Source organism: Morchella sextelata (genome assembly GCF_020137385.1).
Source record: "Morchella sextelata strain SCLS chromosome Unknown scls_23, whole genome shotgun sequence".
Classification (NCBI taxonomy): domain Eukaryota; kingdom Fungi; phylum Ascomycota; class Pezizomycetes; order Pezizales; family Morchellaceae; genus Morchella; species Morchella sextelata.
In genome coordinates, this window is record NW_025408638.1 from 136,427 (window position 1) to 161,011 (window position 24,585).

At 48.6% G+C, this 24,585-nt stretch overlaps 8 protein-coding genes across 8 annotated transcripts; 5 read left to right on the forward strand and 3 right to left on the reverse strand.

The window, feature by feature from the left end:
* Window positions 1-184: 184 nt before the first annotated feature.
* H6S33_007287 (uncharacterized protein) lies at window positions 185-656 on the forward strand (the record flags this gene model as incomplete). The annotated part of the gene is made up of 2 exons (XM_044838939.1): window positions 185-453; window positions 530-656. The coding sequence occupies 2 exons, from the start codon at window positions 185-187 to the stop codon at window positions 654-656; spliced, it is 396 nt and encodes a 131-aa protein (XP_044688823.1).
* Window positions 657-2,350: 1,694 nt separating this feature from the next.
* Window positions 2,351-5,590, reverse strand: H6S33_007288 (uncharacterized protein; the record flags this gene model as incomplete). The annotated part of the gene is made up of 3 exons (XM_044838950.1): window positions 2,351-3,394; window positions 3,458-4,783; window positions 4,985-5,590. 3 exons carry the CDS (start codon window positions 5,588-5,590, stop codon window positions 2,351-2,353), a joined length of 2,976 nt encoding a protein of 991 aa, XP_044688824.1.
* A 1,980-nt stretch (window positions 5,591-7,570) lies between these two features.
* Window positions 7,571-9,918, forward strand: H6S33_007289 (uncharacterized protein; the record flags this gene model as incomplete). The annotated part of the gene is made up of 3 exons (XM_044838954.1): window positions 7,571-7,982; window positions 8,049-9,022; window positions 9,127-9,918. The coding sequence occupies 3 exons, from the start codon at window positions 7,571-7,573 to the stop codon at window positions 9,916-9,918; spliced, it is 2,178 nt and encodes a 725-aa protein (XP_044688825.1).
* A 900-nt stretch (window positions 9,919-10,818) lies between these two features.
* On the forward strand, window positions 10,819-12,207 carry H6S33_007290 (uncharacterized protein; the record flags this gene model as incomplete). Its single annotated transcript, XM_044838955.1, has 3 exons — window positions 10,819-10,999; window positions 11,103-12,114; window positions 12,180-12,207. The coding sequence occupies 3 exons, from the start codon at window positions 10,819-10,821 to the stop codon at window positions 12,205-12,207; spliced, it is 1,221 nt and encodes a 406-aa protein (XP_044688826.1).
* Window positions 12,208-13,625: 1,418 nt separating this feature from the next.
* H6S33_007291 (uncharacterized protein) lies at window positions 13,626-14,354 on the forward strand (the record flags this gene model as incomplete). Its single annotated transcript, XM_044838956.1, has 2 exons — window positions 13,626-13,799; window positions 13,857-14,354. 2 exons carry the CDS (start codon window positions 13,626-13,628, stop codon window positions 14,352-14,354), a joined length of 672 nt encoding a protein of 223 aa, XP_044688827.1.
* Window positions 14,355-14,887: 533 nt separating this feature from the next.
* H6S33_007292 (uncharacterized protein) lies at window positions 14,888-16,213 on the reverse strand (the record flags this gene model as incomplete). The annotated part of the gene is made up of 1 exon (XM_044838957.1): window positions 14,888-16,213. The coding sequence occupies one exon, from the start codon at window positions 16,211-16,213 to the stop codon at window positions 14,888-14,890; it is 1,326 nt and encodes a 441-aa protein (XP_044688828.1).
* Window positions 16,214-18,955: 2,742 nt separating this feature from the next.
* H6S33_007293 (uncharacterized protein) lies at window positions 18,956-20,413 on the forward strand (the record flags this gene model as incomplete). The annotated part of the gene is made up of 2 exons (XM_044838958.1): window positions 18,956-18,996; window positions 19,051-20,413. The coding sequence occupies 2 exons, from the start codon at window positions 18,956-18,958 to the stop codon at window positions 20,411-20,413; spliced, it is 1,404 nt and encodes a 467-aa protein (XP_044688829.1).
* A 1,172-nt stretch (window positions 20,414-21,585) lies between these two features.
* Window positions 21,586-23,081, reverse strand: H6S33_007294 (uncharacterized protein; the record flags this gene model as incomplete). The annotated part of the gene is made up of 4 exons (XM_044838959.1): window positions 21,586-21,871; window positions 21,942-22,524; window positions 22,585-22,814; window positions 22,897-23,081. 4 exons carry the CDS (start codon window positions 23,079-23,081, stop codon window positions 21,586-21,588), a joined length of 1,284 nt encoding a protein of 427 aa, XP_044688830.1.
* Between the last annotated feature and the right edge of the window lie 1,504 nt (window positions 23,082-24,585).

Sequence of the window (24,585 nt, forward strand, 5' to 3'; positions counted from 1 at the left end):
GTCCTGATCCCAACCCAACCCACCCCAACCCACCACCCCTCGCTTACGTAACGCCCGCCAACCCCTTTCGGCGCCCGCACCACAACCTCACTCCCACACCCGCACGCCATCTCCCCCACCAACCTCACCTACCTCACCGCACCGCAATCTCCACTCCACAATCCACACACAACACCACACAGCCATGCCCGCCCTCCGCGCACCGCCGACGCTCTCGCTGCTCTCGCGCGCGTCGACGACTACCTCTCTGACACACCTGTACCCCACGCCGCTCACGCGCTCCATGTCCTCGTCGTCCCACGGCTCCCACTACGACCCGCCCACCGGCTGGTTCTTGGGCGTCCCGCCGGGCGAGAAGCAGGCGAAGGAGGGGTGGGAGGGGATCTGGTACTGGGGTTTCTTTGGTGGGCTGTTTGCGGCCGGGGTGGCGTACGCTTATAAGCCGGATACTTCGTAAGTTTTCTCTCTTTTTTGATATGTTTGATAGTGGGTAATGTATGGGTGCTGATTGTGGTGGGTGGGTCTGTAGGATTCAGAGTTGGGCGCTGGAAGAGGCGAGGAGGAGGCTCGAGGCCGAGGGCATCATTGAGGACTCGACGAAGGGGCAGAAGTCGTTGCTGCGTACGGTCTCGGGGAGTCTGCCGCCGAAGCATTGAGTCGGGTGCTATCTGTCATAGCACGAAACAATCGCCCCCCGGTATTATAAACGCAGCAGCAACAGCACTTCTTCATCATCATCATAGTCATGTACGGAAGCAAAGCAAAGCAACCACAATGAATTTTTTCTCTTGCCTGTCTGTCCTGTCATGATTGTGTTGAGACTACCGCCCTGTATAGAGACTGAGAGATTGAGAGAGAGAGAGAGAGATTGATCCTACCCCCCGGCCCCTTGTGTTTTTCTTTTACTTTTTTATGGCTTTTTTTCTTTTCGTTTGTTGTATTGCTGTTGCTGCTTTCCTGCTTTGACTTTGATCGCTGCTTTACGTCCTTCGCTCGTTCATTCTAGTACATGTTTTTTCAAGTCTAATTTACCCCAGGATGGGATTGCGATGATGGGATGGCGATGGAAAGGACGGGGGATGGATTGGGGATGGCGATGGAATGGGGATGGGGGTATTGCTTTGTCTGACATAGAGCCTGGAAGAAGAAACTATACCGAATTATCACTCACTCACTCATTCACTGTGCTGCGGATTGGATAGATTAGAAAGGTTGGGATTGGGGATTGGGGATGGGGGTGGGTGGTATATAGGGGTTTCGAATAAGATATTTATTTATTTTACACTGGCATTGCAGCTCCTTGGCGAGTAGTACTTTCGCTCTCTCTCTGTCTTCCCTTCTCTCATGCTTTCTTGCTGTGGTTCTCGATATGAGGTCCACCCACTGTGGAAGAGTCATACAACCCGGGCCCCAACATCCAAAACATCGGACGAAACCAATCCATTCCCTCGGCTAACATCCCCAATCATATCCCTCCCAATTTCCTCCCTTCCTCCTCCTATCACCTCCCTCATATCCTCACCCCCCCTACCCTCCTTCACCCTCCTCCATTCACAACCCTCTCACTCGGATTGATATCGCCCCTCGGCGCGGTGCGGCCGGGTAAGCCCAATCCCGGCCGGGTCACTTCGGATGCGACGCGGGCTGACGTTGGAAGTTGGTTTAGCCAAGGATTGGGGGCGCCATGACGTCGTGGACCCTAACCCTGGCTTGGAGGGTTGGGGGTGCCAAGACTAAGAGGATGCTTGATTGAAATATCGAGATATCAATGGAACAATCAAGGTGTAATATAGGGTGAATCAAGCAATTGCCAAGTAGAAAAAGGACCATGCAATGCCTTCAAGTACCATGGCCTTCGAGGATGAGAAGGCGAGAGGAAACATCACTTCATCATTATCATGATATTGGGATCCGCTCCTGAAGTCCTGAGCATCATGGTCGTAAAACATTCATTAATTGGCACATGCACATCGTTCCTCAGCACCATATAAACGCCTACAAACAGATTACTATCCCTCTGAATCTCCTATTACTAACTTACTTACTTGCTATTTACCGCCTATTCTAACCCGCTCCATTCCGCTCACAGAGTCAGCCAGAAAGAGAAAAAGAGGAAAAGAAGATAACCCTATTATCCGATAAAAAAAAAACATGAAGAAAAAAAACGATACCCAGCAGACGGTCTATGTCCCCCCACACTTCTTGCTTCACAACCCATCACTCGTCATCACTCATCCATCAAAACAAAAGCAGAAAAACAAAAGTAGACTCCCGCTCACACAAGTAAACCAAGAACCAAAAGCCACAATAATATATATAATAAAAAAGTAAGAAAAAAAAAAGAAAAAAACTACAACAAACTCTCCCACGCATCTAGCCCCTTCTTCTCCTGCTTTTTCGCTGCCAACACCCCACTCCCAATCACCAAATTCATCCCCCCACCCCCACCCATACCCGTACCCATACCACCGCCACCACCACTCCCAGGCGGCGGCGGTATCATAAAGCCCGCGAACGCGCCCGTCCCCTGTGGCGCTGGCGCTGCCTGCTGCCGCGTCTGCCCGTACAGTATCGTCGGATGACTCTGTTGCTGCTGCTGCGGCTGCGGCTGCGGCGATGGGAACCCATTGTTCCGATTCTGGGTCTGGTTCTGGTTCATACCCATGCCCATGCCGTAGTTTGTGGAAGTGCTAGGCTTCGGCGTCAACGGCGCCGTGCTGAGCGTTGGCTTCTTTGTGCCGGCGACGGAGGACCAGTCGATTGTCATACCGCCCATATTATTCTGTGTGTTCTGTTGTTGCTGCTGCTGCGGCTGCTGTGGGCGGAGGGCGGTTGTGCTGCCGAAGCCGGGGGAGGGCTGCGGCTGTAGTGTGCCCATACCCATTCCCATTCCCATGCCCATTCCCATGCCGCCCATTCCCATGCTCATGCTGTTGTTGCTACTGAGAGGCGGCGGAATGCCTGGTGACGAGGGCGTCAATGGCGCGAACCGCGAGTCTGGCGTGGCGGCCCGCTGTGGTCTCATGCTGGGCGGCGGACTATGTGTTGCGCTGCTGGGCGTAGACCAGCTGAACGATGCCGTCTCCTGCTTCTTCTGTGGCGCCGGGCCCAAACTTGAGCCGATATCGTTGTTGCTACTGCTTGCGCCGCCCCAGCCGGGACTGCTGGTACCGTTACTGGGCTTGCTCTTGCCGAAGACGAGGTCTGCGAAGGCATCGCCGTCGCCGCCGGAGGAGCCGGTGTTTGCGCCGGGGATGCCGCCGAATGATAGGAATTCGCCCGCACCGTTGCTGGTGTTGCTGGGGCCGGAGGAGGACAGTTCTTGGAGTTTGCGAGTTTGCTCTTGTTCGATCTTGGATGAGAGGGATTTGATTGTGGCCATGAATGCTTGGAACTGTAATATTTTATCAGCACTAGAAATGATCACTTGAACTTCTGTAAAGGTCGAGATACATACCTGCTCCAGACCCAGCAGCGGGCCAAAACTCATGGTCCACAGCCCTGGCAGTAGCTCCATTGCCACAATCTCTCGGTCACAGATCTTGCCAATCTCTGAGAAAACCTCCAGCGCCGCCATCATCACTGCCGGCTCCTTTGTCTTGATGCCCTTCAGCAACGGCACCACCCTCTCCTGAATCGTATACTTATCCAGCACCGGGCAGTCCCCGGCTCTCTGCTTCTCAATCTTATTGAATCCCTCCAAGCCATCCGTATTGACCGGCGGTGTCCCCCCACACAGCACCTTAAACGCCTCCAACCCGCGAATCTTGATACCCAGCGACGAAGTCTTCGTAAACACCGACGCCACCACGGGGAACAGCTCATTCTTCAGTGTCGGAAAGTCCAGCTTCGGGAGCACAACGACCAGCGACCTCAACGCAAGGTCCTGCAGCGCATGTGTCGGCGATTCGAGCGCAAGCTGGTAGATGGGCAGGATATCCTCCTTGAACTCGCGCGACGTTGTCTTCTCCATTATGATTGGTAGGCTCGAGATCACGACCGTCAGCCCGCCTTCACGCCCAGCTTCCTTCTCGCGCTCCGCGATCTTGGCAGCGGCGGTCTTGGGTTCGGTGGAGGGTGTGCTGGTGCCGGCGGCGGGTAAGAACACTTCTTTCAGCTTGTGTAGGACCTTCTCGCTGAAGAGGCGGGCGGAGCCGGCTTCGGCAATGGCGAAAACGTTCGGAAGGACGAGCGCTAGCATACTGCCGTCTCGCAGCTCTTCGACAAGGCCCGGGAGAATCTTCTTTTCTAGAACACTGCGGGGAAACTGTGGGAGGACCTTTGGGAGGCCTCGCATGAAAGCAGATTTCTCGCTAGGGGTTTTGGCGGGGAGACTGTCGAGGAAGCGCAGGGCGGAGACGAGAATGTTGTCGAAGTACTCGTTCTCCTGGAATTCGCGCGCAGTGATGCGGCCAGCGGGTCGGCGGGTTAGAAGGTGCGGGAGAAGAGCATCGACAAGGGCTCGCGGGAGCGGCTTCGAAGAAAGGAAATTGTTGGATGTATTTGGGGTGGTTGATGGTGTGCTGAGGAGGCGTCGGTAACTGGAAGCTGAGTTGTGTGTTTCAAGCGGGGACTTGTGCGGGTGGTTGTATAGGGCCACGATAAGAAGCCCAAGGGAAAACAAGTCTGTAGATGGTGAGATGGTGTTGTCGAGGACAAGTTCCGGGGAAGCGTAGTCGAGAGCAATCTGAACATTCGGAGGTAGACGGGCGTCGAACGCCGGTGGGAGTGGGGGGTTTGTAGATGGAATCGTGAATGATAGAGAAGTGAGCTTCCAGTCAGACTATAAAAGGTTGTCAGCATCTGTAGAAACCAAGAACAGTTGAGGGGGTGTCTAAGAGGATATTTGCGGGATCCAAGTACCAGAATGTGTACAAGGGCCGTGAATATATAGCTGCCATAGAGCTGTAAATGGTAGTAGGAGAGCTCTCCCGGGCTCACACATGCGAAAGTAACTCCTTTAGAAACATAAAATATCACCAACCTTAGCATTGATCATGACAGCATCCGGCGTGATGTTCCCATGAACCAATGCTGCACTCTCGTGAAGAAACTCCAACGCCTTCCCGATCTGCAGCAAGCCCTTCTGGATCTCCAGCTCGTCGATATCAATATCTGCTCGTCTCCTACCACCTATTGAGCTCTCCCTTCCATATCTCCCGTTACTTCTGCCCTCCTCCTCATCCTTTTCTTGCAGCAGCTTCGAAAGACTGCTCAAGACAGCCTCCGTCGCAAACATTAACCCCCCACCCCGCGTATCCTCCACCGGCTCCGCAAGCTCCAGCACACACGGGTGTCGTAATCTTGCAAGTAAGCTGGCCCCCTTCTTCAACCTCTCCACAACTTCGTCCTGTGCTGCCTTGAGGCCATCCCTGGAGCTGCCGCCACCACGAAGCGAGAGACCATTGCTGGAGCCGCCGCCCGACTCAAGCGATTTCCGCTCAAAGATCCAGACCGAGACGGCTTGGTTCGTTTTCTTCTTTTTAGCGTCGTGGATTCGCCATGGTCCGCAGTAGGTGGTTGGTTCGGGAGAGAGGGTGTAGTTGGAGGTGATGTTGGAGGTGAAGGATTTGAGGGCGTTTGTGAACATGGTGTCCTTGTGTGTCGCGTGTTTCGCGGTGGTAATTCTAGGGAAACGATGGTGGATTTCTCGCCGGGAGAGATTCTGGTATTTCTGTGCCTACTGGGCGCCCCACACACGAGAGAGGAAGGCAGTACGGTAGTGGGGTGGGCGAGTGAACGAGTGAGAGTGGTAAAGATTGCGACTCGGGTCTGAGATGTTCTTGGTGTTGAGCTCCTGAAAGGTTGCGGCTGAATGCAGACAGAAATAACTAGGGTGTATGCGCAATCGATTCCCCCACCAATAAGTCCGCACGTCGTCACGGAGGTGCAATAAGAAGTGCAAGGAGGTATATGTAACTTCTGTGGGTTCTATTGGGAATATCTCACTGGCTATGACGAAGGAGATGGCCTCAACTTTTCACTTTTTGTGTGAAGTCTACCGACAAAGCATCTAATAGAACGGTGTCGGCATATATTGAACCTACAGCTCCGGGGTTCTTTGTTGAAACTCCTTCGAAACCGGGGGTGAGATGTGGCTAGTGAATCCACTAACTGCACTGGGCCCGAAAGCTCTGAAAAAATATCATCTCGACGAGGCAAGAAGTTAGACCTCGAACTCTAGCTATCTTGAATTCGACAATAAATGTATCATAGTAGGGATTCGAACTTGTACATGTAGCTACCGAATTTTGTTATTTCCTAGTTATAAAAAGCTACAGCATGGCGCCTATATATAAAATAGAGTACATCACTGTTCCTATAGGTACATGTACATACATGGATGGCAAGTTCTCTGCTTATTATCGGTTATCGAGGCTGTGAAGTTATATTAATGGTTCAGATCCATACTTATCAGTATGCCGTATTAATCGCCATAGAGTACGCAGATTACTGACCAGGGCCCAGAAGGAGCAGTATGTTTGCTGATTAACCATACAACGAGTGATAAAATATGACTTAATTGGTGCTTCAATCAAATGGATGATATTGCAGGTCTGAAGTAAGACCTCCGGCCGGTTGGTGCATGCACACAATTACACAATCTTCCATACATGTATGAATTGAATACAACTCAATCACCTCGACTCAAGTGTTTGGTTTGTATTAGGGATTACGCGCAGTACGTGTTGTACCAATACTTGTGCTCAGCTACATAAAAAGTCACACTAGCAAATGTTTCATCAACTACCACCACACCTCACCTCCAAACACCGACATCACCTCTCCATTACCTACCCCATGTCTTATCACCCCACCCGCCACCTTCCCCAGAATCAGGCGGGGTCGATCCCTGGTTTCCATCATTTGGTAGATAACGATACCAAGATGAACATCTTTGCACTACTGCGGGGTGGGGGTTCGGTTTCCTGCCTGGCAACGCCTCATGTGTCATCATGTTTGATAGCACAGAGGTATCGGCACAGGTAATGACAGCTGATGACATAGTAATCTTTTACAAAAAACACGCAGTCTACAGACGGGTTGGTACGTACCTGCTTGCTGGATTTTTTGTACTGATTTACCCACTTTTCTTTTTTCACCAAATTGCAGGAGCGCATGACAGAAATCTTGGCCAATCAATGCACACCCGAACGATTCCGGGGTAGTTATGGAGGGTAGCTCGCCCTTGTAAAACGAAATGGTAGAAAGGGAACGCTCCAAGCAATACCTCTAGGACTCGTACTCCAGAACAGTTCTTCCAGAGTTGAACCAAGATCGTTCACGACGGTGTCAAACGGTTGTCCTGTGCAGCAGAAGCCTAGCTTGCCAGCAACAACTTGCAGAGCTCGAACCAGGGGATACCTACCTACCTACCTACCTATAATTCTCACATTATATATGCTTCTTTCTTTATCGCCCTTACTCCACCTCTCCAGCCCCCCTATTAAAAACGCGAATATCATTTCCAACCATCCGTGCTCAGATACAGAGCGAACGGCTCCCGATTTTGAGAATAGGATCTTGATTCGCATAGTTTCTAGAGAAATCACCGACGACTTTAACAGCGATGGAGTCACGGAGGCCGAGGCCATTTCCAGGGAGGATCAGTAGTCTTTTCCGACGAAAGGGGAGAACTACTGAGCCTAACTCGCCTACCTTCAGCCCATCTGATATCGAATCAACATCGTTCCAGGCATATGGGCTTTGGAGAAAGGGTATGTGGAAAGAGCTCGAGGAGCTTGTACTACCGGCATTACCTACGATGAAAAGGACACTTGGCGAGACGAATTTTGCCACGTTGCGGACAATATTTTTTCTTGCGCAAGCGTTTGCAGAGCAGGCTAGATGGGATGAAGTTGAGAAGTTGCTGTCGCCGGCTTTGCCAATGTTAAGGAAAGCTGTGGGTGAAGTTGATTCAGTTACACTGCGATCAACGGTTCTCCTCGCACAGACCTTTGTGCAGGAAGGATGGTGGGAAGGTGTGGAAGAACTACTCCTCCCAGCGCTGCCAAAAATGAAGGAGACACTAGGTAACGAGGATACAGTCACACTGTACTCGACCTATTTCCTGGCAGCGACTGCTCTAAACCAGGCAAAGTGGGTGCAAGTAGAAGAGCTCTTGAAGCCATCTTTACCGATGATGAAGAAGGAGTTGGGCCAAGGGAATTCAGCCACCCTGCGGTCAACCTTTTTCCTTGCGCAAGCATTTGCCCAACAGGCTCGGTGGAAAGAGGTGGAAAGGCTCATTTTGCCGTCATTGCCGAAGATGAGGAGAGCACTTGGTAGCATGGATGCAGCCACCTTGCGTTCGACAGATCTTCTTGCACAAGCGTTTGCGCAAGAAGATAGGTGGGAGGAAATTGAAGAGTTGCTGTTGCCAACGTTGCCAAAGATGAGAGAGGGATTGGGCGAGGCAAATCCAGTAACTCTGGAATCAATATACTTTCTAGCAACAGCACGCTTGAGCCAAGGCCGATGGAAGGAAGTGGAGGAGCTTCTGGTGCCAGCACTACCAGTAATGAGAGGTGAGGACGAGACTCACCCGGTTACCTTGGGGTCAACGTTCTTCCTCGCAGATGCATTATCTGAGCAAGGTCGTTGGAGGGAAGTAGAAGAGCTCTTGGTTCCAGCACTGGCAATCATGAGAAACTCAAGAGATCAAGGCAAGGCTGATCCGATTACTCTGCGCTCCACATATCTTCTCGCAGAAACATTTTCAAGAAAGAATCGATGGACGGAAGTTGAAGAGCTGTTACTACCGGCGTTGCCGATAATGAAAAACATGGATCCATCCGATCCAGCCACTTTGGGGTCAACATACTTCCTTTCTGAGGTGCTCTCGAGGCAAAAGAGGTGGAAGGAGGTGGAAGAGCTACTTTCGCCAGCAATGCCCATGATCAAGATTCTGGGAGAAGATCATGGGCTCGTTATCAAATCGTTAGAGATCCTTGAAAAGGCAATCCGGGAACAGGACCCAGACCAAAAGCTGTCAAATGAAATAAGTAAAGAAAAAGAATGCGTAAGCGTTTTACAATTTCCAATCTCCATTGCCCCCACCCTACCCGGTTGGAACGAATAGTCAGAACATGAGCCTAAAGGAACATCTTCTCACGAAGTCTATAGAGACAGCGTCAAAATAGGTCAAGCAAGGAACCCATACCGGAGAGCGCCATCGTGCCTTATTTGAAGAGCATCTTTGGCCATAAAGATATCGGATTTGGATTACGTATAACCCTCCAAGGACTTTTATCGTTACCATCATCCACCCCCGAGATATCTGAATGCTTTATAGAGTTCAGAGATTTCCAAGTCGAGTCGATGCCCAGCCCAATTGTCATGACATATGAAATCCAAGAGAACGAGAAATTGATATTTCAATCGAACAGGGATAGCAATAAATATAGCGAAGAGGAATTATTGGATCTTTTCCGGACCTCTCTTTCAGGCCTACTAAAAGGCGCATATGTCCCCATAGGGGTTGAGAAGACTATGACAAATTGCCATGCATTGGCACAAAATTTCGACGACCGTGCTAGGTCCACTATTTGGTCAATTGTCGAAGGAATCGAGGGTGTCGAGAACGTTGAAGAGGATGGCACAAGGAACGTTTTTGCGATTGCGTATCGCTCCCCGAAATTCCAAACTCTGTCTCCCCTACAGAGTACCGTACTGCCTTGGATTGAGATCCGGAGTCTCCACTCGAATGACGTCTGCGGCCCAGTTGTCGAACCTCTGACGATACATCATGTGTCCCCGGATGAGGCCAGCTCCAAGAATACTTCCCAGAACGTACCTCCGAGCCCTTCAACGGTGTCTTCTTACGAATACTCGGTCCATTCTTCGCCAAACTCGTCGCCAGAGCCGTTGCCTGGTGATAAGCCTGGGGTGACAAGGGAGAGGGCGTTGGAGCTGTGAGACTGCATATTAGGGATTTTCGCTGGTTTGGAAAATTCAAAGTCGAAGGATACATGATGATTGGGATATTTGTAAGAGGTTTGATACCAAGTGTTGGCGGGCTTTCTTTGTTCTTTCAGATGGGTATGGGTGTAGGAATAGTATTTAATTTGTAGCAGATCTATTTAGTAGTTGCGTTTGTTGATCTTTCCTATATTTGGCTGTATGTGGATTGCTTGAGTATGAAATCAAAAGCTACCTGTAGTTAATAATGTACGTCTTTTGGGAAAGAATGTGCAGCGTGCAGTGCTAATGATAACAGTCGGGGGAGACCAGGACTGATTTAACCGGAAGAGAGAGAAAAATTCTTCAAACTGAGCTACGTATGTACCAGGTTGAATTGATTCATCGTGAATTTCAGCTCTTGGAGGTCTCGAGTGTCAGACTCTTGGCTTTTCATTCTAGCAGAGCTCTACTGAGGTGCTTGATCTAAGGTACTGACTGCTTGGTTAGTAGGAGCAGAGGCTCAAAAGGGAAAATTACCCCACCACCCACCCCCGACTCCGCGCTCAAAATGGACAGAACAAGTCCAAACAGTCCGAGATAGGCGATGATTCTCGTAATAATAATTTGCATTGCTCGCACGTGATGTCTAGATACAATGTAGTTAACTGACTTCCACCACTAATCTCCGTTCAGGTCAGCCTCATTAAAAACCTCCATTGTTATCTGGCGATACACAATCAATTCTCTCTGCGCCCCCCCATCAAACTTCTCCGTGACCACCACCACCACCACCCCCCCCCCCCCCCCCCCGGGTCTAACACGTAGAGTCATAGAGTGGTGCTCTATATAATTTATCCTCTTCTCCTTCTTCCCCCCTTCTCCTTAACCCATCTCTACTCATTCATATCATCCACAATGTTGCGCACCTCTCTCCTCCGCGCCCCGCGCATGACCTTTGGGCTCACTAGGGCCTACAGTGTCCAGACATCCAAGAAGCTCCCGGATATCGATGCTTCAAAATTGACCGTCACTCGCACCCAGACTCCCAAGGAGATGCTGAAGCCGGAAGAGCTGGTGTTCGGACGAACCTTTTCCGGTGAATTTTTCTCCTATGTGACCACGGTCACCCCCGTCCCCCCACATATCATCCGGAAGGGGTTCAATTGAGTTTATAATAAACTAATGCAATGGAATTAAAGACCACATGCTCTCCATTGAGTGGACCGCTCAATCCGGATGGGCCACTCCCCAAATCACACCCTACCAGAACCTCTCACTCGACCCCGCAACCTGTGTGTTTCACTATGCATTCGAATGCTTCGAGGGTATGAAGGCCTACTACGATACTCAAGGCCGCGTCCGCCTCTTCCGTCCCGACCGCAACATGGCCCGTCTCAATACCTCCTCTGCTCGTATTGCTCTCCCGACTTTCAACGCCGAGGAAATGATCAAGTGTATCTCCGCATTTGTCGCCGTCGACCAGAAGTTCGTCCCAAAGAAGAAGGGATACTCTCTCTACCTTCGCCCGACAATGATTGGAACTCAGAGGACGCTCGGAGTTGGCCCACCAGGTAGTGCGCTGCTGTATGTCATCGCATCCCCAGTGGGACCCTACTACCCAACCGGCTTCAAGGCGGTCTCACTCGAGGCCACATCACAGTACATTCGTGCCTGGCCCGGCGGTGTTGGAAACATGAAGCTCGGTGCCAACTACGCACCTTGTATCGTTCCCCAGCTCGAAGCCGCTGGCCGTGGATTCCACCAGAACCTGTGGCTGTTTGGCGAGGAGGGTTACGTTACTGAGGTGGGTACCATGAACTTGTTTGTTGCATGGACACTCCCCTCGGGTGAGAAGGAACTCATCACTGCTCCGCTGGATGGAACCATCCTCGAGGGTGTGACAAGAGACTGTGTCTTGGCGCTGGCGCGTGAGAAGCTTGTCAAGGAGGGCTGGACCATCTCCGAGAGGAAATACACCATTAAAGAGGTAGCCCAGGCAGCGGACGAGGGCAGACTTATTGAGGCGTTTGGATCAGGTACTGCAGCGGTGGTGAGCCCAATCAGGAGAATTGCATGGGATGGTGGAGTTAGCGGTACTCCAAGGGACATCATGTTCCCATTGCAGGAAGGCAAGGAGGCGGGAGTGATCGCAGAGAGAATGTGGAACTGGATGGAAGAGAGGCAGTACGGTGAAGTTGAGAGCGAATGGAGGTAAGTTTGGCGTTTCCGGTTAATTGGTTAAAACCGTGAGAACGGTACGCTAACTGGAGATGCAGTCATATTGTCCCCAACCTCACGGCCTAGTCCGCCGGAAAAGTTGTCAAGAAAAGACAAATTGAATAAACCAACAACTACCCATCTCTTTCTAAATACGCTAACTAATTTTCATTCTCATGGCTATCCATAGTTTTAGATGAGATCTTGAAGATTTCCCTCCCTTCTTTCTTTTTTATTAGGATTTTTTGCGTTTGTTTTTTTCACACCCCCAAAAAGGCTTTTAGCGGGAGAATTTGCTTGCGGGTGCGTGCGGATTGCTGTTTTCGTTTTTGTTGGAATCTGTTTCGGATGAGCTTTCGTTTCTTGTTCATTTTAGAGTGTGGATATGGAATCATAAACGGAGAAGATTATGTAGATCCAAGTTTCACGTGCTGTATATACGAGTGATCGTTCATGACTGACACTGCTTTGTGCACCTCAAACCAGTTCCATACGGCTTGCACGGCAAGAAACTAAATGTGGTTAGTTAAAGAAAATTGACCTTCAAAGAGCAGCAGAGATAGGCTAAGCATAAAATGCCAAGATCATGATTTCTGTTGGATGGATACCTACATATATGCACCGGGAGCTGATAGGCAGAGCAGCCAATCCGCATAAGAAGGATGCTAGCTACCGGTGAACGAGTCCGTCCGAAGCAACATGAATCGCTACAGTTTTCCCAGATCGATGGTAGTTCTCGATAATGGGGCTACCGAAAGTGGTTATGAGATCTACATATGTTCGGGTATCATCCGCATCGATGGCAGTTGGTGGAATAATCTTGGGCTAGATAGTGTAATATAAAGGAGAGATGCATAGAATCTAGGCCGTTATATAGGGATCGAAATAAGAACAGGACAATGACCTCTGGCTTGAAAAATCCGATAAACACACCTTTTCCTAGTATCGACCAACATCAATTAATGAATTATCAATCAATCAATTAGTATCGACCAACATGGCAATAAGAACGGAATACGCACATATATGTCGATGTGTGTTCACAGGCTAGCTTCTCTACCTCTTTCAAATCCAATTTTCAACGCTATCTATATCACTGACGCTTGATAGATCCTTCTAGATCCTGATGCTATTCGAAAACCGTGGTCGGTAATCAATACACCATGGGACCTCAGTGTCACCAACACAGTATGAGGAGCTGCATATATTTACATGTACTTACTAACCAAAGCTACTGGTGAATCGAAAGGCTACTGGCATGAGTTAGATTCGCATTCCAGGTTGGATCCAGCTTGTTGCATATTACCCCCGCATCATGCAAAACATATCTACTCTTCGTGGTTATGAGTATACTAACTTGATAGCAGCCAACATGTAGATCCCGTCTTTTGAATATGAAGCGTATATAGCACCACACTTCATATATTCAAGTATAAAGAGCCCAATAAACCACTCATCTGGCTTCCATCCCTTGATCCCAACTACATCTCCTCATTCCCCTCAAGATGCGCGGCCCTCTCTCTCAAAAGCTCCTCTTGTTTCTCACTTGCATTCTCTTTACCTCTGCCCGAGAAATCGACATCCACATTGATCTCGACTCCCCCAAAAGTCACCATCATGAAACGCCCTTCCTCGGCCCGGGCCCACAGCAAGTCCCCGACCACCATGCCAAACTCGACGTAATTTCCCCTCTCCCTCTCCCTCCCCCTCCCCCACACCTAGCTGACTACCCACAGTTTGATAGTTTGACGGAAGGCGCCCTCGTCGGTAACCATGGCTTTCTCACCTGGACTGACACCGTCCGCGTCTCCTGCGCTGGCTCCCTTGCCTCTTCCAAGCCCAATGCCGTACTCATAAACCAGTACAACCCCGACGACAAGCTCACGAACCCCGGGTTCCGCATCGACAACACCACCGCCACATTCGAAACCTTCGACCTCCTCTCATTCTACATCGCCCCCATCTACGAGCCCAAGAAGTTGCCGCCGATAGAGTTCAATGTCAGTGTCATAGGCTGTGGACCGCAACCCGGGCGGGTCCTGAGCAGGATGGTGACCATCTGTGGGCCTGAATGGCCACAGAAGATTGAGCTTGAGGACTTTAAAGAGGTAGCGAGTGTGACGGTAGAGATGACGAGTCAGATTGCGCCGACGGGAGGCCCGTTTATGCCGTCGTTTGTAATGGATGATGTGCATATGTTTTGGAGGAGGGTGGTGCATGATGATGAGCTCTGAGGTACGGTGACAATGGTTTTTATGGCTTTCTGTTGAGTAGTTCCAATCGATATGAGCAATATTAAGTTGTGCAGTTGATCATTGAAGAATCCGTGAGCCTGTAATCCACAATAATAAGGCATGAAAATCGCCACACGCTAAGAAGTCAAACCCTGAGTATTGTTGACAGTTAACCAGCTCGAGAGAGGCGGACCAATTGGCGAGTGATGTGCACAAGTGTAACGAATAGTTACTCGTCTGGTAAATACTTGCGAATATATGTGGACTCGCGCATAAGATCCTCACAGCAGCACCCAATATTAGGTTTTCATATGTTAAAATCCTAAAAAAACGTTGAGTCGCGATCAGAGAGAACAGGAATAGAGGTGAAAAGATAAATTATCCAAACTCCCAACCCCATACATCTACTTCTGGTACCAATGATTTTCAATACACCGCCAAACCAAACCGGAACAGAATAACACGGATCCAAGACAAAGGAAAAAGAATGAATGAAAGTCATAGCGGATACATAAGAAAGAAAAGGTCTGAGATTAATTACCCCCTCTTCCCCAACACACAACGCTCTGCATCATTTCCCCAAACCTCCCTCCCACAGTCCCACTCACCCTCCTTCCCACACCCACCCTGATCCTCACCGCACTCCTCACCACACTCCACCCCTGTCTCTTCCCCAAGCCCATCTTCATTTTGCCCTCATCCCCACCTTCAAAGATCTTCTTCAACTCCCCCAAACCCGGCCTCTCTGCCGGACCCCTTCTCGTGCACATCTCCACCATATCCCTAATCGGTCCATCAATGCCCTCAAGATCCGTCTCATACACAAAGTTGATATCCCTAAACAGCTCCATATAGAGCTCATTCATACTCAGCCCCTTGGCAAGAATATACAGCGTCCTCCCCAGCGCATAAACATCTGCCTTCTCCAACGCCTCGCCGCTCCACGTCCGCGGGAACCCACCACCTTTCGCTTCCGGAGGCGCAGTCGCAGCAGTCGACTCGTCTTGCGAAAAGTCTATGAGCACCAGCCGCTCCTCGCCCGAGGATGAGGGGTGGACGATGATGTTGTCGGGCTTGATATCGCCATGGAAGGTTTTTTGCTCGATGTGGAGCCAGTGGATTGCGTTCACCAGTTGACGGCCCCAGCTCCAGAGTCTTTCTGGTGGTGGTCTGGATGTGAGGGTGGAGCAGAGCTCGTCGAGGTTGCCGTGGGGGTAGTATTCTAGTAGGAACCCGACAACTCGGTGGTCGGTTGGTGAGACTGTGATGAGTCCGTGGGGTTGGGGGATTATATTTGGGTGTGGAGGGAGGGATAGAAGGTTTCTGAGCTCTGAAAAGTTGTTCGTTGGGCCTTTGGCGATGTACTTCTTTTTTGAAGCTGGAGAAAGCGTGACGAGTTGGATATGGGAGGACCATGACCGCGGTGAGCTTTGAGATAGTAGACAGGAGTGTAGGGAAGATAGCGGGTAGAGCTTTGGTTCGGTGCATGCATTTTCTGGAATTATCTCTTCTGGTAATCGCAGTTTCTGGATAAGTCTGGGATCGATTTTTTCTTCTACTACCAGCTCCCCACTCTCAGGGAGAGTGTGAAGGAACGGAGATGAAGAGAAACATGGCGGATACACTGGGTAGTGTGCCTGTACAGTTCTCAAGATCTTCTGTAATGCGGAGTTTCGAGCTGTCTCTGGCAGATTTGGCCATGTAGATATGAGCTTTGTCTCGAAGGCATCTGGCAGGGATGGGTTGGAGTTGAGAAATACAGTAATTGGAATATTGTGGGATAGGTTCGAGATCAAGATCCGAAGTTGAGGAGGATTGTTGTGAGGAAGAAGCTGTGGGCCAAACGTAGTTTCAGACATCGCGGAAAGCATACAAGTCTAATATAAGACGACGTCCTCTAGGGAGATTAATTGAATTTTTGTGGGGCACCAATGCCTATTAGATTAAGGCTTCTCTATATGTGTAGGTTAAATATATAGACAGTCCCCCGCCTGGCCACACTTAGTTGGAATGCATCAGTATCGGGCATAGAACTACAACTATAGATAAGTCAAGGCTCTGATAGGTATTTGGATGTATTGGTAGGCAAATTTCCCCCACTTTCTCGGCCTGAATCATAGAATTTTCTCACTACCCGGTACCTATCATGCCTCGATTTGAACCGCATCTTGGAAATCATCCCAGAAGTGGATTTTATGCAACGAGGATTCGTATGGCTGCGACCTTCCGAGCATTTCTACCCCCGATATTTGATCTAAATCGCAGCCATAGTCCGCCTCAAGGACTCTGAAAATCACCCATGGCTGGGCTTTAGCAGTTTCCTACATATTCTAGTTCTGATCCTGCCAGTAATATGTGAGAACCGTACTCCGCGGACTGTATATATATCTCGAGAAAAATAATATTTTGGGCGGCCTCACGCTCCCGTTCTATCGATAAAGAGATCTTCTATCGAATAGGACGGGGTGTTTTTCCAATTCTTCCCTGGTTGATTTACTAGTGCGGCATAACTAGCACCAAAATACTTCTCTACTAGTATCTTCCTGACGTTTTTGAACTGAGCCATTATTGCATACACCCAAAATCATGAGCTTGGCGTATTTTTGTATGGTATGCAATATCAGTCGCGTCCACAAACGTCAGGAAAATACGAGTATACTCAATTTGCATTAGGGGCCGAAGAAACACCGTATCAGTGATAGACCAATAGACATCACATGCCTGTAGGAACTGAGTTCATAACCCTGCATTCCAATACAGACTCGTAAATTATCCAGAACAAATTCGTTTGCCTGTGTTTGCTTGCGGGAAGCCATCAGCTATTCACCAAGATAGAGACTTTGCGTCGTAAAAAGGAATATCCCCACTTTTGACCGTAGAGGTCGACGTCTGTACCTACTCTAGAGAGGCGACGCGGCGAAACGAGGGGTTGTAGTTTCCAATGGTCATAGGTTAGGTATGCATCCCACTTTTCATGATGATGATGTTGCTCAAATACGCAATTTTCAATTGGATCTGAGATTTTGTGACGTTTATGTCTGTCCAAAGTACAGGGGGGGCTTTTTCGATCTGCATCCCATCCCCAGAAGAGTGTAGTGGTGTTTCCACTTCACCTCAAAATTGCAGTGGTACGCGATTCGATCCTTGTAGTTAGGGGTGCAAGTTTACATCCATGCAGAACTTTGGACTAGCTATATTTTGCCAAGCTGGTAGTCCTCAAATTCTGTCTCGTGCCCGCGTGCTCAGCTGCAGGTAGCGAGTGATATCGGTAGTTGGATTGCTTGACATCGGTGGTGTGGTTAATTGTTGTACCTACATGTACCGAGTATTATTTATGTGAATATTGCGTACCGTCATTTACGATTGGATGATTGCATGATATTGTGGTTACCTATGTGCACAAAAAACTTTAGCGCTTTCATGATATCTCGATATCTCAGTAGGTACAGGGCTGGATAACTTGGCATATCTGCATGCTAAATTGCATGTTAGCTTGTGGGCCTGTCCGGTCTTGAGATATAGTACCTGCTCTAAGTTTACCAGTTTTGTATATGTTTTTTCCCCTCTCGGATTCACGTACATACCAACAAACATCGTTATCTCTTGCTGTCGTTTGCGGTATCGGAGACAAGCTTAAGTCGAATAAGCAGACATGTAATTGATCCGATTGGTCAGCCCCATAATGCATCCACATCAAAGACAAAGTTGAGTCAAGTTTTGCGTCCCAGAGCAGGTGTCCTCAAAACCTTATTTCGGAGGTTTCATACCCTCTAAGCCCTGAGTCCTTGTATGTACCTACATGTAGGTCGTGTATTATTGCCAGGGGTGCCAAGCCATTCCAGATCTGCGCCCCCTTTGGATCTTGATCTTGATCGTGAACCTCTCGCCCCACCATGGCGAGTTGACGTCGGATTAAGGTTATCATGACAGATATGGAATGTTAAGCGAGAGTACATGTATTTAATATTACTATGAGTAAGCTGACGCTGTCTGAGCTGCTTGCCAAACCCCTAGAGATATGTACCTCAAACTACACTCATATGAGTACTGTGACGCACATTAGGTGTCTGCTCGTCACTCGTGCCATATCATAAGCTGGTGTTACACGAATACGTAAGATAAAGCTGGTCTAAAAAGTACTATTCAGTCCGGCCTTGGACAGCAAAATATAAATTAAGGGCCAATCCCTCAACATCGCCCTTCTTCTTCTTCTTCTTCTTCTTCCATCTTCTTCTCTCTATCGTGATTGATTGATTCATTCCAGTCATCCAACATCAACCCTCCTTGCGATGTCCCGTTATCACCCATCACCAGGAATCACATTCTGTCACTCGATCAGCCCATTTGGGATTGAGGCTGAAACCCCACTCTCGTGGCGCGCAACCGTGGCTCAGCTGCATGGCGCAGCGGACTGGGCGGGCCGGGGAAAGACCACATTGACCCGTCCCCGGTAAGGCAAACAGCTAGATTGCAGTTGTTGGAGAACCATGTACTGATATTATATTAACGCAGCTGATACCAACACGTCTATATAACCTGCCAACTCCCTTGATTTGGAGCTTCTCAGAAGAGACGGCAGTACTATCGATAACCAGTGCACTATGAACACAGGGAGTCCCTCGAATATCAGGAATATGCCACCGTGAGTTGATACTCCCTTGTCGAGGTTAATGATGACACTAACCTAGATAATTAGAGCCACTGCCCGCTCCGGGTCCAGACCTGGCAGCGCTCTAAATCTAGGGAACAACAAAATCCGCTTAATCGTCGTTGCCTCGACTATTGTCGCCTTCCTCTACCGCTCTTTAACGCAGCGTTCTCCACTCCTCTTTCTTTCTGCCCCACCCGCTCTCCCCAGCACCCACGGCTGCACCATCCACCACCCCACAATCCTCAAAAATTGCGAAGACTTCTCACAGCTCCCCGGTACGCCCTACACATTCCTCTCCTGCGACCCTGCCCGGCGAGAATGGTCTCACGTCTTCGGATCCTACCCCAGCAAGGCCGCTGTGGGTGAAGTCTACCTCTGGAACCATCTCACACCCGAGACAGAGCCAATTCTCATCTCCGGGCATGCCTCCCTCGGGGGCGACTTCCATCCCCTGGGCCTCTCCCCCGTTAACGTTACCGACGGGATTGCCCGTGTATTCGTGACCAACCAGGCGAAAGCGCGCGCGACAATCGAGGTGCTAGACGTGCTACTTGCCACAGGAGAGAGCAAGCACGTAAAAACAATCTCTAACGGCAGCATCCACTCCCCGAACGGTATCGCGGCCTATAACGCAACAAGCTTCTATGTCAGTAATGACATGTTCATGGCGCGACGTTGGTCAACTGCTGTACTCCTGGAAGCACTCTTCGCTATTCCTGGGGGCACAGTCGTGTTCGTCTCTGTTCCCGCCGAGGAATTCGCTGCACTCGACGCAGTCGTCGAGAAGAAGCGCGAAGGAGCAAGCGAGATGAGTGTTTCCACGATCGCACGCATCTCACTCGCCAATGGGCTTGCTTACAACCCGCACGACTCGCGCCTCTATGTTGCGTCCTCCACACATGGAATCTACACCTACTCGCTCCCCGACCCAACTTTACCCTCATCCGTCCACCCGCACTCCTTCCATCGCACACCCTTCGCGCCCGATAACATCTTCTACTCGCACACACAACGCACGCTCTATATCAGCGGCGTGTCATCCCTCTCCGCCGTCGCAACATCCATGATGTCTCCTGCAGCGCCCCGTCCTCCATCCTGGACAGTAGAGCTCCTTCCAGAGCTCCATCGTATGGGACAGGTCGAGGAGGGCGTTCTGAAACGCGAGAAGGCGTTCCGCGCAGTGGATCTGGCGAATCGGCCGTTGAGGGAGCAGGAGAGGCGATGGAGGAGTGTATTCATGGATGATGGGGGGTTCTATGGTGGTGTCAGCAATGGAGGTGTTGTGGACGAAACAGGCAGATTTGTCGCGGTGAGTTTGGTAGGGGAGGGGGTGCTGACTTGTCCTGGCGTGCTGGAGAGGAGGGGCGTTCTAATCAAAGAGGAGGTTTCGGAGAAAGATGAGTTGTAGGTAGTTTAGTTTTTCCTAGGAGAAGGTAATTAGATATATTATCTAGCGTATTTATGTATTTCAAAAAAAAAAAAAAAAAACGTGAAATACTGTGGGAATAATCATTGACCATAATGTATCCCTAACCCTACCGAGCACCAACGAGCATCTTGGGTGACAACGCAACAAAGCCTCACCAGTTCACTGCCTCACCAGTTCACTGCCGCACCCTACAGTCCCAATTGATGATGCGAATGGTCCAAATACTACTCTAGACCCTCACTAAGTTTTCTGGGCTTTGGAGATTTGGAGTTGATCGGTTGCGTGGTTCTTCGGGACCGAATAAGGATTTGGCTATACGCAGTACGGTTTTACCAGATCATCGACACCCAATTACATTTCAAGAAATTTCTATTCCACCATGTACTGTGACGCCCGTTTTTTACGCGAACCAAGGGCCTTGTGTAGTATATGTGTGTTTCTATTTCGGTATTTATGGCGGTCAACACAACACATCAATTTTTTCCCCGCATACTAACCCATGGACAAGAAATTACTCATAGGGGGGTGATGCCGAACCGAGGGGTTAAAAGTGCTCATCAAAATCTCCAGTGCTTGAAAAGAGGGGGGGCTAGGGCACCTTCTCCCTACCTAATTCACCGGTGGAGAGTTTAGTAAGCTTTGAAGGCTTGTTAGTGTATGGTAAATTTAAGGTATGACGACCTTAATACTTAACAATCTCTTCGTCTAATGAGTGGTTTTCGGAATCTCCTGTATGGACTGTTGGCCCAAGATAAGGCTTTAATCTTTGAGTTCAAATATCTATGAAAATAGTTAGAGTTAATCGTTCAAAAAGTCTGGCTTAGTTGGGATTGGGACTTTAGTACGTGTGAACACTAGTAAAGAAAAATCTATTCAATCAAATCATATAATTGTACAATTAGATTAAAGGATCAACTTGAATTTAGCTCAAGTTACTTAGCAGTATAAATACATGTAACTTTTTCAGAGTTATGATTTATCATACATGGTATTCTAACTAATTCTAACCCCACCGTCTAAAACCCAATCACCTGTATGTCGAGTCTTGGCGGAAAATCACAACCCCATAGAGATATTAGTAACACCTCTACTATATACTAACAGCTACCTATCTGGCTTGGCATGTTATAAACATAAGAATTTGCCCATGTTCAACCACCGGGATTCTCTAGACTATAGGGCCGCACCTGATCATGATCATCATGGCTCATGAGTGAGAGACCATTTGATCTCATTTCGCATTGCCAACCCAACACCACAAGCTGTTCTGCCCTATACCTACGGGAAAGGTCGCTCTCCAGTATATCCTTATCCTTAACAAGCTCCAGGGTAAGAGTAACCTTGCTAGGCCCTCTGGGCCCCAATCCAAACAAGAACGATTGTTCCTCCATCAACGCTGCCAACTTCTCAGACATATTGGCTAAACACTCTTTGGTTCTAAATGTCGCACAGTAGATATAGAGTAAGTCTTCATGTCTTCAAATAGGGAATATATTTCATAGAATACCGGTTGATCTCATTCTTAATATACATTTGCATATTTGAATCATCTATGTACGTAGAACCTAGTATGACGGTTGAGTAATCGACTTGTGGTGCATATGGAATCCCGAAACATGCGCAATAGAGCTCTTTTCGCACCGATGATAAACTGAAATCCAAACTTGAGAGCATTGGCTCCCAAGTTAACATCGAAGGATTAAGAGTAGGAGGAAGCGGCGGCGGTAGTGATTGTGCTAGGATATCGTCGGCTTTGTTTATATGGCGTTCCTCTGCCGGCGTTGAGAGAAGAGGTAGATAAAGATTTTGTGAAGAGGTAGATAGGTGATCAATATCACGAGTGTTGAATGGGGTCACGACGTTTGTAAGCGGATGCTCATTATTGGCTTCTACGTCTTGGGCAAATGCTGAGAAGGCAGACGTGGAAGATGTAGCTGTATTCCTTTTGGTCGGTAAATTTAGGATATCGTGAACGAATATCTCGGTGTTTGGAATGCTCATTTCGCCGACAACACCTGTATCTGGCAGACTAGGTGTTGGTTCCGGTGTTGAATACTCTATAGCCATTTGTGGGGTATTGGTGGTGGTAACTTTGATTCAATTTTGTTAACAAACCATGTAGAAGAGACAAAAATATAGTAAATACGTACCCATATCGTTTATCGGGGATCCTAGGCCAAGCCCTTTCTCTTCTCTGCGGCGCCTCCCTTTAGCACGCTCAAACCGTTTCTCAGTAATGGGTTGGCCATGGAGTCTGAACTCTGTTTTTTTGCCTTTTTGAGCCCGCGCTTGTTGAATATCTAACATCTCAGTAACGTTGTTCTTGCGTAAATATTTTCTCAAGCCCCATCTCTTTATTATTGTCTTGCATTGTTTTTCGCTAGGAGATAAAAGATAAAATCAGCGCCTGTAATATCATTTATTCCACAATACTCACATTATAGGGAGATATATATACGTACTTTGCAAAGAACCCGTGACGCTCCGCCATTATCTGCCTTACTTTCTCAAGTCCAAGGTCATCGGTAATGTACAGCCTTGTGAAATTATTTCGCTGCGTTTCCCACTCTCCTGCTGTAATGACTCGTTTGGAGTCTTGGAATTTTTTTTCCCAGCTGCTTTGGGTTTTTTTGGTCCGAGTTTCCATTTTGAGAATTCTGCGATCCGTGTTTGCACTGATATTTTGAATCGATATGTATGATGGCCAGGGTACTATTATTGAAGTTCGACGGGTTGGTTCTCCATGCATGTGCCACTAGATTTGACGTATATATATATTTGCTGGGCATAACATGAGCTCGTGAAGAGGAGACTTCGATCTTTAACTATAATCTTCCTCCATGGCCGGAGATAGTGAGCTCGAGATCGAATCCGCAGTATCCTGGATTGGAGGGCTCTATGCAGCTGCAACGTAAACCTGGCATCCGCTTCGAGATTCAAAAGTGCCATACAGGTCTTGGCAGCTTGATATCAGCCGATTTCTCAAATGTGACCTGCCACGTGCACCGAATTTGTATGCAATATCAGCTTAAGTGCAAGAATCCAAGAATGCATATCCTCCCCCACATTTGATGAAGAGCCCAAGTAAGAAGAGGAATGCCCGAGTTGAGCCTGGGATCCAGGGCGCCAAGTGCTGCAAGGACCGTTTTGAGCATCTTTACATACTCTTGGATAGTGATAGTGTATCTTTCAATTCTCATGCAAGCATTTATGGCTTTGGCGACATGCAGGATCGATGAAGGTTAATGAAGTTGTAGATTTTGTCCAATAACATAGCGTCACTCCTACCGTGAAATACATCATCACTGTCACAATAGCTAAATGATTTACTTTCTATTGAGACGCTTGGGTTTCTTTCTTTCTACAGTTCTGTGGCGAGATAATAGATTTGGGTGTTGTAGTTGAGGCGTGAGGTCCTCCGAATCAATGTCACCTCAATTTATTAATTTCCTAGTCAGGTATAGTACTATAGTAGTAATAAAAACACATGAAAAGTATGTATCATACCAGACTATTAAAGATATTACAGAGATGGAACCCATAAAAGGATGTGTAGCTCATGCTCAGAGACCAGGCTCACATCTGGTGGCAGTATTATATATGGCCCGTTTGGCTATTCTGGAGGTCTCGAAACTCCGTTAAGTAACTGCTCCGTTAGGCGATGGTAAACAGAGCTTTCAAAACGGAGTTTGAGTTTATTTGGCCTGCCAAACATTTGATTGTTAACGTTGATTTTTGGGAATAACGAATCGGACTGGGCTGGAATACCACTTTAATTTGGGTCTGTCGGATTGAGGCTCAACACGCATTTGACCAATCTGAAGCCCAGTATTCCCAGTCCAGTTCGATTCGTTATTCCGGTACGTTATCCCCTACCCCCAAAAAACTCTGTTTCAACACCTACCGGAGTTACAAAATTGGCTGTCCGAACACAAACCTTTTTTGACAAAACGGAGTCCCAAAGAAAATGAAACGGAGTTATGTGGTTGCCATACAAATCTGTCTCATAACTGATCCGTGTCGACAGGTAGCCAAACGGGCCCTTAATTGGTTGATTGCTGTTAGGATCCGGACTAGGTTTTAGTATGTGATCTAGTTGAGGCTCATCCATCTCTGACATACATATGCACTCTAGGTTAACACCCGGGCCA